The 14,602-nt window shown below is 48.1% G+C and overlaps 1 protein-coding gene across 1 annotated transcript in view; it reads left to right on the forward strand.

Annotated features, from left to right (window-relative positions):
- The window catches only part of MTO1 (mitochondrial tRNA translation optimization 1), a 28,008-nt gene that overhangs the window by 6,379 nt on the left and 7,027 nt on the right, over positions 1-14,602 (forward strand). Inside the window, exons 2-11 of the mRNA XM_066576784.1 lie at positions 5,670-5,868; positions 6,004-6,203; positions 7,290-7,407; positions 7,699-7,988; positions 8,124-8,236; positions 8,320-8,510; positions 9,876-10,006; positions 10,176-10,380; positions 11,360-11,531; positions 11,952-12,070. Coding sequence (XP_066432881.1) covers positions 5,670-5,868; positions 6,004-6,203; positions 7,290-7,407; positions 7,699-7,988; positions 8,124-8,236; positions 8,320-8,510; positions 9,876-10,006; positions 10,176-10,380; positions 11,360-11,531; positions 11,952-12,070 — 1,738 coding nt within the window. The remainder of the gene's footprint in view (positions 1-5,669; positions 5,869-6,003; positions 6,204-7,289; positions 7,408-7,698; positions 7,989-8,123; positions 8,237-8,319; positions 8,511-9,875; positions 10,007-10,175; positions 10,381-11,359; positions 11,532-11,951; positions 12,071-14,602) is intronic.

The raw sequence follows: 14,602 nt of genomic DNA on the forward strand, positions 1-14,602 counted from the left end.
TCAGCAGACAGTATCACACGGTGTAGGGTTAGATACAGGATCTCAGCAGACAGTATCACACGGTGTAGGGTTAGATACAGGGCTCAGCGGAGAGTATCACACGGTGTAGGGTTAGATACAGGAGCTCAGCAGACAGTATCACACGGTGTAGGGTTAGATACAGGAGCTCAGCAGACAGTATCACACGGTGTAGGGTTAGATACAGGAGCTCAGCAGACAGTATCACACGGTGTAGGGTTAGATACAGGAGCTCAGCGGACAGTATCACACGGTGTAGGGTTATATACAGGAGCTCAGCGGACAGTATCACACTGTGTAGGGTTAGATACAGGAGCTCAGCGGACAGTATCACACTGTGTAGGGTTAGATACAGGAGCTCAGCGGACAGTATCACACTGTGTAGGGTTAGATACAGGAGCTCAGCGGACAGTATCACACGGTGTAGGGTTAGATATAGGAGCTCAGCGGACAGTATCACACGGTGTAGGGTTAGATACAGGAGCTCAGCAGACAGTATCACACGGTGTAGGGTTAGATACAGGAGCTCAGCGGACAGTATCACACTGTGTAGGGTTAGATACAGGAGCTCAGCGGACAGTATCACACTGTGTAGGGTTAGATACAGGAGCTCAGCAGACAGTATCACACGGTGTAGGGTTAGATACAGGAGCTCAGCAGACAGTATCACACGGTGTAGGGTTAGATACACGGCTCAGCGGACAGTATCACACGGTGTAGGGTTAGATACACGGCTCAGCGGACAGTATCACACGGTGTAGGGTTAGATACAGGAGCTCAGCGGACAGTATCACACGGTGTAGGGTTAGATACAGGAGCTCAGCAGACAGTATCACACGGTGTAGGGTTAGATACAGGAGCTCAGCAGACAGTATCACACGGTGTAAGGTTAGATACAGGAACTCAGCAGACAGTATCACACGGTGTAGGGTTAGATACACGGCTCAGCGGACAGTATCACACGGTGTAGGGTTAGATACACGGCTCAGCGGACAGTATCACACGGTGTAGGGTTAGATACAGGAGCTCAGCAGACAGTATCACACGGTGTAGGGTTAGATACAGGAACTCAGCAGACAGTATCACACGGTGTAGGGTTAGATACAGGAGCTCAGCAGACAGTATCACACGGTGTAGGGTTAGATACAGGAGCTCAGCAGACAGTATCACACGGTGTAGGGTTAGATACAGGAGCTCAGCAGACAGTATCACACGGTGTAGGGTTAGATACAGGAGCTCAGCAGACAGTATCACACGGTGTAGGGTTAGATACAGGAGCTCAGCAGACAGTATCACACGGTGTAGGGTTAGATACACGGCTCAGCGGACAGTATCACACGGTGTAGGGTTAGATACAGGAGCTCAGCGGACAGTATCACACGGTGTAGGGTTAGATACAGGAGCTCAACGGACAGTATCACACGGTGTAGGGTTAGATACAGGAGCTCAGCAGACAGTATCACACGGTGTAGGGTTAGATACAGGAGCTCAGCAGACAGTATCACACGGTGTAGGGTTAGATACAGGAGCTCAGCAGACAGTATCACACGGTGTAGGGTTAGATACAGGAGCTCAGCGGACCGTATCACACGGTGTAGGGTTATATACAGGAGCTCAGCAGACAGTATCACACGGTGTAGGGTTAGATACACGGCTCAGCAGACAGTATCACACGGTGTAGGGTTAGATACAGGAGCTCAGCAGACAGTATCACACGGTGTAGGGTTAGATACAGGAGCTCAACGGACAGTATCACACGGTGTAGGGTTAGATACAGGAGCTCAACGGACAGTATCACACGGTGTAGGGTTAGATACAGGAGCTCAACGGACAGTATCACATGGTGTAGGGTTAGATACAGGAGCTCAGCAGACAGTATCACACGGTGTAGGGTTAGATACAGGAGCTCAGCAGACAGTATCACACGGTGTAGGGTTAGATACACGGCTCAGCGGAGAGTATCACACGGTGTAGGGTTAGATACAGGAGCTCAGCAGACAGTATCACACGGTGTAGGGTTAGATACACGGCTCAGCGGACAGTATCACACGGTGTAGGGTTAGATACAGGAGCTCAGCAGACAGTATCACACGGTGTAGGGTTAGATACAGGAGCTCAGCAGACAGTATCACACGGTGTAGGGTTAGATACATGGCTCAGCGGACAGTATCACACGGTGTAGGGTTAGATACAGGAGCTCAGCGGACAGTATCACACGGTGTAGGGTTAGATACAGGAGCTCAACGGACAGTATCACACGGTGTAGGGTTAGATACAGGAGCTCAGCAGACAGTATCACACGGTGTAGGGTTAGATACAGGAGCTCAGCAGACAGTATCACACCGTGTAGGGTTAGATACACGGCTCAGCGGACAGTATCACACGGTGTAGGGTTAGATACAGGAGCTCAGCAGACAGTATCACACGGTGTAGGGTTAGATACACGGCTCAGCGGACAGTATCACACGGTGTAGGGTTAGATACAGGAGCTCAGCAGACAGTATCACACGGTGTAGGGTTAGATACAGGAGCTCAGCGGACAGTATCACACTGTGTAGGGTTAGATACAGGAGCTCAGCGGACAGTATCACACTGTGTAGGGTTAGATACAGGAGCTCAGCAGACAGTATCACACGGTGTAGGGTTAGATACAGGAGCTCAGCAGACAGTATCACACGGTGTAGGGTTAGATACACGGCTCAGCGGACAGTATCACACGGTGTAGGGTTAGATACACGGCTCAGCGGACAGTATCACACGGTGTAGGGTTAGATACAGGAGCTCAGCGGACAGTATCACACGGTGTAGGGTTAGATACAGGAGCTCAGCAGACAGTATCACACGGTGTAGGGTTAGATACAGGAGCTCAGCAGACAGTATCACACGGTGTAAGGTTAGATACAGGAACTCAGCAGACAGTATCACACGGTGTAGGGTTAGATACACGGCTCAGCGGACAGTATCACACGGTGTAGGGTTAGATACACGGCTCAGCGGACAGTATCACACGGTGTAGGGTTAGATACAGGAGCTCAGCAGACAGTATCACACGGTGTAGGGTTAGATACAGGAACTCAGCAGACAGTATCACACGGTGTAGGGTTAGATACAGGAGCTCAGCAGACAGTATCACACGGTGTAGGGTTAGATACAGGAGCTCAGCAGACAGTATCACACGGTGTAGGGTTAGATACAGGAGCTCAACGGACAGTATCACATGGTGTAGGGTTAGATACAGGAGCTCAGCAGACAGTATCACACGGTGTAGGGTTAGATACAGGAGCTCAGCAGACAGTATCACACGGTGTAGGGTTAGATACACGGCTCAGCGGAGAGTATCACACGGTGTAGGGTTAGATACAGGAGCTCAGCAGACAGTATCACACGGTGTAGGGTTAGATACACGGCTCAGCGGACAGTATCACACGGTGTAGGGTTAGATACAGGAGCTCAGCAGACAGTATCACACGGTGTAGGGTTAGATACAGGAGCTCAGCAGACAGTATCACACGGTGTAGGGTTAGATACATGGCTCAGCGGACAGTATCACACGGTGTAGGGTTAGATACAGGAGCTCAGCGGACAGTATCACACGGTGTAGGGTTAGATACAGGAGCTCAACGGACAGTATCACACGGTGTAGGGTTAGATACAGGAGCTCAGCAGACAGTATCACACGGTGTAGGGTTAGATACAGGAGCTCAGCAGACAGTATCACACCGTGTAGGGTTAGATACACGGCTCAGCGGACAGTATCACACGGTGTAGGGTTAGATACAGGAGCTCAGCAGACAGTATCACACGGTGTAGGGTTAGATACACGGCTCAGCGGACAGTATCACACGGTGTAGGGTTAGATACAGGAGCTCAGCAGACAGTATCACACGGTGTAGGGTTAGATACAGGAGCTCAGCAGACAGTATCACACGGTGTAGGGTTAGATACATGGCTCAGCGGACAGTATCACACGGTGTAGGGTTAGATACAGGAGCTCAGCGGACAGTATCACACGGTGTAGGGTTAGATACAGGAGCTCAGCAGACAGTATCACACGGTGTAGGGTTAGATACAGGAGCTCAACGGACAGTATCACACGGTGTAGGGTTAGATACAGGAGCTCAACGGACAGTATCACACGGTGTAGGGTTAGATACAGGAGCTCAGCAGACAGTATCACACGGTGTAGGGTTAGATACAGGAGCTCAGCAGACAGTATCACACGGTGTAGGGTTAGATACACGGCTCAGCGGACAGTATCACACGGTGTAGGGTTAGATACACGGCTCAGCGGACAGTATCACACGGTGTAGGGTTAGATACACGGCTCAGCGGACAGTATCACACGGTGTAGGGTTAGATACAGGAGCTCAGTGGACAGTATCACACGGTGTAGGGTTAGATACAGGAGCTCAGCAGACAGTATCACACGGTGTAGGGTTAGATACAGGAGCTCAGCAGACAGTATCACACGGTGTAGGGTTAGATACAGGAGCTCAACGGACAGTATCACACGGTGTAGGGTTAGATACAGGAGCTCAACGGACAGTATCACACGGTGTAGGGTTAGATACAGGAGCTCAGCAGACAGTATCACACGGTGTAGGGTTAGATACAGGAGCTCAGCAGACAGTATCACACGGTGTAGGGTTAGATACACGGCTCAGCGGACAGTATCACACGGTGTAGGGTTAGATACACAGCTTAGTGGACAGTATCACATAGTATGTGAGGCTGAATGAAGACAATGTCCATCTAGTTCAGCCTGTTTTAACCCCTTTGTTGATCCAGAGGAAGCTAAAACAATCCTCAATGAGGCAGAAGCCAATTAGCCCTTTTGGGGGAAAAATTCCTTCCCGACTTGCAGTCAGAATAATCCCTGGATCAAGCTCTGATAGTACCTACCTCAATGTAAGACCAGGATTAACAACCCTGCTGGTCACCTAATGTCTATATCCTGTAATATAGTCTTCTAGAAAGACATCTAGTCCCTCTTAAACTCCTCTATAGATTTTGCCATCACCACGTCCTCAGGCAGAGAGTTCCACAGTCTAACTGCTCTTTCTATGTTGGTGATGAAACCTGCTTTCTTCTAGACGTAGCGGATGCCCTCTCGTTACCGTTGCAGTCCTGGGTATAAACAGATCCTGGGAGAGATCCATGTGTTGTCCCCTCGTACTTATACATGGTTATTTGGTCGCCTCTTAACCTTCTTTTTTCTAGAGTAAATAGTCCCAATTTTGATGCCTCTCTGGGTATTCCAGTCCCGTCATTCCATGTATCAGTTTAGTTGCCCTTCTTTGAACCCCCTCCAGTACTGTAACATCTTTCCTGAGCCCCGGTGACCAGAACTGTGCGCAGTATTCCATGTGAGGCCTGACAAGTGCCTTATATAGTGGGAGGATAATGTTCTCGTCCCTCGCCCCTATACCTCTTTTAATGCACCCCAAGACTCAACTGGCATTGATTGACCAGCAGACAGTATCACACATGATGGGATTAGATACAACGGTTCAGCAGACAGTATTATACATGATAGGATTAGATACAGCGGGCAGTATCAGGACCCCTCTGCAGTGCCCTCATTGTCGGGGTGCAGCGGGCAGCATCGGCGGTATGTTCTGTCATTTCTGCACTGACTTTCTCTCTTGCAGTGGATCCTCCGTCATGGAGCACGCTCTACATTTTCCCGGATGGCCAGACGTGCGATCAGCTCGCCCCCGAGTGGTGAAGGGGCAACACGCTACCATGTGGTGGTGGTGGGGGGCGGACATGCTGGTACTGAAGCTGCTGCAGCCGCGGCACGGGCCGGAGCCAGGACTCTGCTGGTTACACACAAGGTGGAGACGATAGGTAACAGCACCCCCTGGTGGTCCACCATCCCTTGCTTGACATCATGCCACACCATCACATTACTGGGTGGGGACTGAAGGTGTTGGGAAGTTCTCTATGGTCCATATATAATTGTCATTTCTGTACCCCCTGCAGGTCAGATGTCTTGTAACCCCTCCTTTGGGGGCATCGGCAAGGGTCACCTGATGAGAGAAGTGGATGCTCTGGATGGAGTTTGTGCGAGGATTTGTGACCTCTCTGGGATCCACTACAAGGTCTTAAACCGGCGCAAGGGTCCAGCAGTCTGGGGGCTGCGAGCACAGATCGACCGGAAGTTGTACAAGCAGAACTTGCAGGTTTGTGGTGGTCCCCAGTAGGTGACGGCGCTGGTAATTAGCGGGCAGGTTTACACAACGTCTCAGTTGTATGATGGGTTATATCCGCCACGTGACAACAGATGGTTTTTTTTTTCTCTGCAAAGTTTTCTTCTCTGACGACATTTCACAGCCACATTTTGTAATCTGTCCTCCTGTATGTGTAAGCTCTCACCAGCAGATGGCAGTACACTGGTATTGTGTGTGTGTGTGTGTGTGTATATGTGTGTATATATATATATATATATATAATGTGTGTGTGTATATATAATGTGGGTGTATATATTTGTGTGTGTATGTATGTATGTATGTATGTGTGTGTATATATATATATATTGCATATTTAGTGCGCTTTTGATGTCTATGCGTTTTCCATAAGTACATTGCTTCTATATTCACTGTGTTTTTCACACGTGCAAAGAAAATGCAAGAAGGTCCAATTGATGTAACTTTTTTCACGCTCTCTCCTAGCGACCTGCACAAAAAATACAGCAAATCCGCACGTTACCTGCATATTTATTGCGTCTTCTAGACTTCAATGGGCGACTTTTGTCCGTAACTGCAAACCAAATCGGACCTGCTGTAAGGTTTTTCAAACACTCATAAAATGTGTTTAAAAAAAAAAAGGTCGGAGTCTGAATACAGCGATGCAAACCAATGGCGTTGTACGCTGTTCGCGACGCAGCTGTAATAAATCTGCTTATGGGAATGAGGTCTAAGAGAAACAAAAAGATGAGACTTCAGGAGCGCAAAAATTGTATCACTGAGCCGCACAAGAACATCTGGTCAGATGGATCCAGATCTCTGTCGCCCCGTGCTGATGGGAGGTCAGAATCTGGCGCAAGCAGCAGGAATCAATGACCTCTTCCTGTCAAGCTGGTGGAGTAATGGTGTGTGGACGGTTTTCTTGGCGCATTCTGGGATATGCTATAGGATGAATTCATGCAGCTCTGAAGGCCAAAGGGGTCCAACGCGCTACTAGATGGGGTCTAATAAAGTGGCCACTTATTGTTGATCTGTTACAGGAGACTCTTTACTATACAAAGTTTTTTTCTCTACTGTCTACAGGAAGAGATCCTGAAGACGCCGGGCCTCACTGTAACAGAGGGCTCAGTGGAAGATCTGATCCTGGACTCTCCGGACTCCAATCACCCTGGGAAGTGTCAGGTCAGCGGGGTCATTCTCGGTAAGTATCACCCACTGTTCTGTAGTACACGCTCCCAGCCTCTCTGTATGTGGCAGCTCTCACTTGGGGTAGTTTCTTGTAGTTTATGATCACTCTCTTTTTACTGTAGTAAGCTGCAGTGTAAAGAATGGAGGATGTTAAAGCAGTAGCTTACTCCAAAAGTATCCTGTCTTGTCTCAAGTATCCATTTATCATAAACGCATAAGGGTAGTCTTGCACACAGTACTTACCCCAATGCTACCAGCAGCACAGTATCCTAAGGTTACATTCTCCCTCCTTATCTCTCCCCAGCTGATGGAAGTAAGATATTTGCCGACAGTGTGGTGCTGACCAACGGCACGTTTCTACGTGGAACAGTGTGTGTTGGTACCGAACATTTACCGGCTGGCCGTTGGGGGGAAGAACCAGCTGTCGGTCTTGCGCAGACTCTGCAATGCTTGGGATTTGCTGTCGGGAGGTTGAAGACGGGAACCCCGCCTCGTGTCTTGAAGGATTCTATAGACTTCAGTGCTGTGGCGAGACACGAGGCTGATAATCCACCCGTACCCTTCAGCTTTATGAATGACCATGTCTGGATCAAGGTATGGAATTGTATAGTCACTACATCTCCCACACTGAAGGGCATGCTTTATACAGACCCTGAACCAGCAGGGGGCAGCGGGGAGATGTTGCAGCTTTTGGACAGACTAACGAGAAATGTTATGTACTTTGTTCAGCCTGAAGAACAGCTTCCCTGTCACTTGACCTACACAACGGCCGCAGTGGAACAGATCATACAAGATAATCTACATCTGAGCAGTCACGTGAAGGAGACAAGCGCCGGCCCCAGGTGAGGACCAACAGATCCCATCGCAAACCCGACTGACGGGGGACACCTGCCGTGATCACCTCACCTTCACCTTTTTGTCTTAGATACTGCCCCTCCATTGAGTCGAAAGTCTTGAGGTTTCCTGGTAGAAGACACCAGGTCTGGCTCGAACCTGAAGGCCTGGACTCCAATGTCATCTACCCCCAGGGCCTCTCTGTGACACTTCCAGCCGAGGCTCAGGAGAGGCTTCTACGGGAGATCCGTGGACTGGAGAAAGCACATATGCTGATGCCCGGTTAGTAGACCTGCTACTAGTTGATTTTGGTACAGCACTGCAGAATATGTTAGTGCCATATGAAACGAATAAAGTATGTACAAGGGGTGCTGATACGTCCTTGGCTTTGGCCACTTTGAAAACTTGACATGGAGCGGATATCAGTCTGCGGTGTTGCAACTTCTTCAAGCCATCCAGATGAATTTCTTTTGTTGGGCGGCAAACCAGACGTCAGCCACTGCAATTACATCAAAAAGTAGGGCAAATTCAGTTCCGCTGAGGTTCCTCTACAATTTAGAAAACAGATGATAGCCCAAGGGTGCCAGATCAGGTAAATAAGGTGGATGATCCAGCACCTCGAGGCGTAGACCAGCCAGTTTGGTCCACGTGATGGCTGCTGTGTGGGCTGAGGCATTATTGTGCAAGAACACGACACCTTGGGTCAACCTTCTGCGCCTTCTTGACTTCACTGTCTCCTTTGATTTGCCCAGAATTCTTGTGTAATGTACAGCGTGACAGTAGACCCCTCTGGTAGGCTGTCCACTAGTAGTATCCCATCTTTATCATAGAAGACAGACACCATCACCTGGGATGACGACTTATGCACTCTGAACTTCTTTGGACACAGGGAACCCACTATGTCTCCATTCTTTTGACTGCTCTTTTGACTTGAGTTCATACATAAAAACCCACGTCTCATCCGTCGCCAGCAGTTCGACTTAAGCATCAGCATCCTGACGAAAACTCTGTAGAATTCCCTGGAAGCCTTGAACGTGGACACTTTTGATCTATGGAAAACCCATTTGGCAGACCCCTTCCTCATGTCCACATGATCGTGAGTTATGGACCCAACTCTGTGTCTGGAAATGTTCATAGCCTCGACCGTTGTCTTAGCAGAAATTCACCAGTCTTTCAGAATCATGTCATAAATGGCGTCCATGCTTTCTGGAATGGTCACCGCTGGAGGTCTTCCGGAACGGTCTTCATCGTTGGTGTTGAAGAGGCCAGTTTTTAACTTGGCCAACCCAATTTTTCACAGGGGAACAAGGGCACTTCTCGCATGATGTCTGCACCATGTCACCGTGAATGTCTTTGGTCGACAACCGTTTCAGAAACAGAAGCTTCATCGCTGCTTTGCTCTCCTTCGCAGTGAAATCTGCTGCAGACTCCGCCATGTTGTCTTCAAACCCGCATGAGATGAGGCCAAAACCCGCTCACAGATATTACAGAGATTGAGCTTTCAAATAATAGAACTTTCATTGATATGAAGAACTTATCAGCACCCTCTTGTATTTAGCTATTTTCCACCCCTCCCCTGATCACTACTTGTATTGATCCCATCCGCCTTACACTATATAATTTGGACCCGATGTGTCACATTCGCAGGTTATGGAGTACAGTATGATTATCTGGACCCTCGCCAGCTTCGCTCCTCTCTGGAGACCTTTTTAGTCCAAAGACTCTTCTTGGCCGGGCAGATCAATGGCACCACCGGGTACGAAGAGGCGGCAGCCCAGGTATGTATCAAGCGTGACACCATATGGTATCAGATCATATTTGCAGCCTCAGAGGTCTCCTGATGTGTCCGTATACATGCAGTGTATGTATAGATCAGCACTGACCTTAGTGGCACCTTTATGGGCCGGCGTGACATCAGAAGGATACTTCTATCTTTTGCCTTTCCAGGGGATCATCGCAGGAATAAATGCCGCTCTCAGGGCTAAAGGTCGGCCAGCCTTCACTGTGAGCCGCACAGAGGGATACATAGGAGTCCTTATCGACGACCTGACGACACAAGGCACACGAGAGCCATACCGCATGTTCACCAGCCGCGCGGAATACCGTATGACTTTAAGACCAGACAACGCGGATACACGGCTCACACTAAGGGGTGAGGAGGAGGAGGGTGAAAGAGGAAGAATCCCTAATTACTTTAAAGGGTTGTCCTACCACTTAAAATTGCTTCACAGCCACTCTGTCCTTCCTGGATGTGGCTGACCAAGACATGTGACTGCTACAGCCAATCACTAGTCACATAGGTGACAATTGGCTGCGGCAGTCACATATTGTGGTCAGTAACAACCAGGAAGGACAGAGGGGCTGTGAAGCAATTTTCAGAGGTTTATGTTTATAATGGAAAATTCTGCAACTTTGTAGTACACTTAGTATTTCAATTCCTTATCATTTCCAAGATCTGTGCTTGCTGTGATTGGGGGCATTCTTATTTACGATGCCTCCTGACATAATGCTTCTCATTGTTTTGTTCACACATTGAATGTGTTCACTCTAGGCAATCCTCTGTGAGATAAACCCATCAGTAGCACAAATATCTTTTCTGTCGTGATAGATTCTTAAGGCCCTTTTACACGCAACAATTAGCGCTCAAAATTAGCTCAAAAGCCATCTTTTGAGTGATAATCGTTCGGTGTAAATGTGCCCATCTTTGACTTTTCTGCCAAACGATGATTTTTTGTTCAGCATAAAATCCATCGTTCGTCAGAAGAGCTGATAGCAGGGACATCACACAGACCACCTGCTGTTCTCTCAATATAGCTCACAGGCATTAATAAGCTTCTAATTGGCATTATTAACAATTAGTAGTTTATGCAAAATGATTGCTCAAAACCATTGCTCAAAATGGTCCATTACACTTTCCCTGCACGGATACATTGTATCTAGCCATGAATTAAACACCAAGTCTATTAGAAATGTTCTTTATACGACATGCTTTATGTACATAAACCCTGAATATAGCCCCCTGCTGCTGGCGATGCTGGACCATCGGGTTATGCCTGATAATCCGGCAGAAGGGCTGGGTTTTGGATTAACAGTGTTTCATGGTTGTCATATTCTGACGTTGTGCTTTCCAGGCTATGAAGAAGCTGGCTGCGTGTCTCAGGAGAGGTATGACCGGGCGCGTGCCACCAGACAGGCATTGGACGAGGGGCTGTCGGCTCTTTCCTCCCTCCAGTTTTCATCTGCCAAGTGGCAGCAGTTGATTCCAGAGACGCACTTCAGCTGTGCCCGTGTGAACTTGCTCAGGTACGCTCTGCCAGTATCAGTGCATGTATGCAAGTTCATCTACGGGTTTGGGAAGTTAGATGTGGAACTCTGCAGCTTCTTCTGTACTTGTGTCTGCACACAGAGGAGCCTAGAAGCACCTCTACATATATTAACCCTTTCCAATCCAATTTGTATCCTGGTTTTCTGCCGTTATACAATGGTGCTATCTGCTGGCTAAAGCCAGTACTGCGTGAGGTGACACGTTGGATAGGCTTCGACAGAAGAGACGCTGGCAATATACAGTAAGAGAAGCCCGACGGACGTCTTCCAACATCGGAGCTGTATAGCCCTAAATCATAATGTCTTCAGAGGTCAGACAGTGGATTGGAAAGGGTTAAACGGATCGTGTACGGACAGAAATGCTTGCAGAGATGTCCAACACACTGTGATCTCTTCCAGCGGTGTGGACGTGCTGCGCTATGACGGAGTGGAGTTTCAGACCCTCTCCACGCTGTTTCCAGACCCCCTGCAGAGATTAAGTGAAAGGCACAATATAGCTCAGCGCTTAAAGATAGAAGGTAAGTCCAGTGATGGGTTGGGGGCTTTGGGAGGACAGCCGCCATGTTCTGCATATGGTTGCAAACTGGAAACATGTCTTTCACCTCTCTGTAAATCCAGCTTGATCCTTGTTTAAAGGGATATTCTTATCTCTAATTTTTATGTCATATGAAAATTGTAGGTTCCACCTTTTGGGAGCAGCACCCGTCTTCCATTCCGGACCCAACGGCCACCGTTCTCCTTGAATGTAGTAGCCAAAGGTTGTCAGGAGGACGGATGTCACCTAGTGTGATCCGGAAGCTGCAGAAATAGTGCAGCTTGCTGTGCCATGCTGTTTGCCTCCCATTGACTTCTACTAGACTGGAGAGAGTGTAGCTCTGCCAAGATCAGACGTTTCCATCAGCCTGGCCACCTTGTAAACAGCGGTGTTCCCATCTTGGTCATGTTTGGTTGAGATGGGAACACCCCTTTAATGAAGAGGTTCTACTTTTTAATAGACTTTGTGTTTCCGTTCCTCACTATTGTTAAAATATCTGATTGCTGTCAGTAAATGGAAGTATTCTTGCTCACATCCAAAATCTGAAAACCTGTCCTGACCCAAAGGATTTGCATGGCAAATCCGGAGCGGGATTCCACAGCAAATCTAGCCTATAGCATGCTAAGGCAAAACGCAGTTACCTTTTTTCCCGCTTGCGGGTGAGAGATGGCAGCACGCTGTGATTTTGTGCAGAATCTGCACGGCCGGCTTCCATTGATGTGCTCACTGCGGAAGAATCACAGGATCTGCATCATCGCAGAGCGCCGCCTGCTACCGCGCATGCGTGATGGAGTGCAGGCCGGCACATCCGCTGTGTAGAAGCCGCAGGACAGGTATGCAGGGGTCGGCGGCCGGGCATGGGGTTGAACTCCGCTGCGGGAATCCTGCATTCATGGTCCGAGCCTAAAGAGGTTTTCCAGGTCTCTAATATTGATGACTTATCCTTATAGTAGGTCATCAATATCTGATCGGTGAGGGTCTGCCGCTCAGGACCCCTGCTGATCAGCTGTTAGACGACGCAAGTGATGTGATGTGGCCTGAGAGCAGCTCAGTGCCCTTCAAGTGAATGGGACTGAGCTGCTGTACCAGGTACCGCCACTAGGAGCTGTATAGCGCTGTTCCTGGCATGCAGGGATCACCCAAATGCCACAAACTCTTTAAACAGCTGATCGGTGGGAACCCTGAGTGGTGGACCAATACTGATCACATATTAATGATCTATCCTGAGGGTAAGTCATCAGTATTGGCGTCCTGGAAAATCCTTTTAACCCCTTAACAACCTATGACAGATATATCAGTCATAGATCGAGGGAGGTTGTATGAAGCAAGCTGAGGAGCGGAGCTCACTTCATAACTAGTGTCTGTCAGCCCAGTCTGACATCTGACAGGCAACACTGTGGGCGGAGCTAGCTCTGATCGTGACCATTGAAATGCTTAAATGCCTTGGGCAATGCAGACTATGGCTTGAAGGGAGTTCCCTACAATGCCCCCCCGGGCCGGCTCATGACAGCATTATTGGAAGCCGCTGAAGTCACATGACAGCCTTGTAGCCTTGTGTTTTTCAGTGGACTATGCTAAGCTTAATAGGCTGCCAGTGAAGTCACAGTAGGCTGCAATAGTGAGGTATTGTGGTACAAGTGATCAGACAATCGCAAGTTCAAATCCGCAATGAGGCCAAGAAAAAAAAAGTTAAATATCAAAAAAATAAGTATTTAAAGATTCAAAAGTGTCTTTTCCTAGTTTTCATGTAAATGAACATAATTGCTATTGACACATCTGCAAAAGTTCAAAATATCACATAGGAAAATGTTCTGCAGGCAGAAAGCTTATTTTTTTAAAATATTTACATATTTTTGAAAAGTAGTAAAAAAAGCTGAAAAAACGGTATGAATATCGGTGTAATTATAGCGCCTCGCAGGGTGACGGTAACGTCATTTGTACAGCAATATGGACGCCGTAAAAGCAAAACCACCCATCCTAAAAAGGACTGAACGAGCGCTGCTTAAACCGAACCATAACCAATGGTTTATATGTCTGCATAAAGTGAACCGCGACCGAATCGGCTGCGTTTAGACCGAACAATTATAATTACTGTTTACTTTTGCGCATTTGAACGTTTTTTGTTTTTTTTTAAACAATAATAGTTCTGTCTGACATCACCCGAACATGGTGGGATTTATTGGGGCAGACAGAACCTCCTGCAGCCCGATGGGTTTACTATAACTCATATAACCCTACAGTACTGGGCAGGTGAGGAGGAGCGCTCCGGAGTAAGGATGCTTTCACACATAGAAGTGACTGAACAATAGAGAAATGTAAATCCCAGCAATATTTGGTGTGACCGCCCTTTACCTTCACAGCAGCATCAGTTCTTCTAGGTACACTTGCACACAGTTTTTGAAAATCCAGGATAGATGAGAAAATGTAGAGAAAAGGAGTGGGGAAGGGGGAAAAGGAAAGAGAGAAGCCCCTGACAGTAGGATGATTATACCATAATCCAGCTTTGAAAATGAGG

Source organism: Eleutherodactylus coqui, chromosome 8, assembly GCF_035609145.1.
Source record: "Eleutherodactylus coqui strain aEleCoq1 chromosome 8, aEleCoq1.hap1, whole genome shotgun sequence".
Taxonomy (NCBI): Eukaryota; Metazoa; Chordata; class Amphibia; order Anura; family Eleutherodactylidae; genus Eleutherodactylus; species Eleutherodactylus coqui.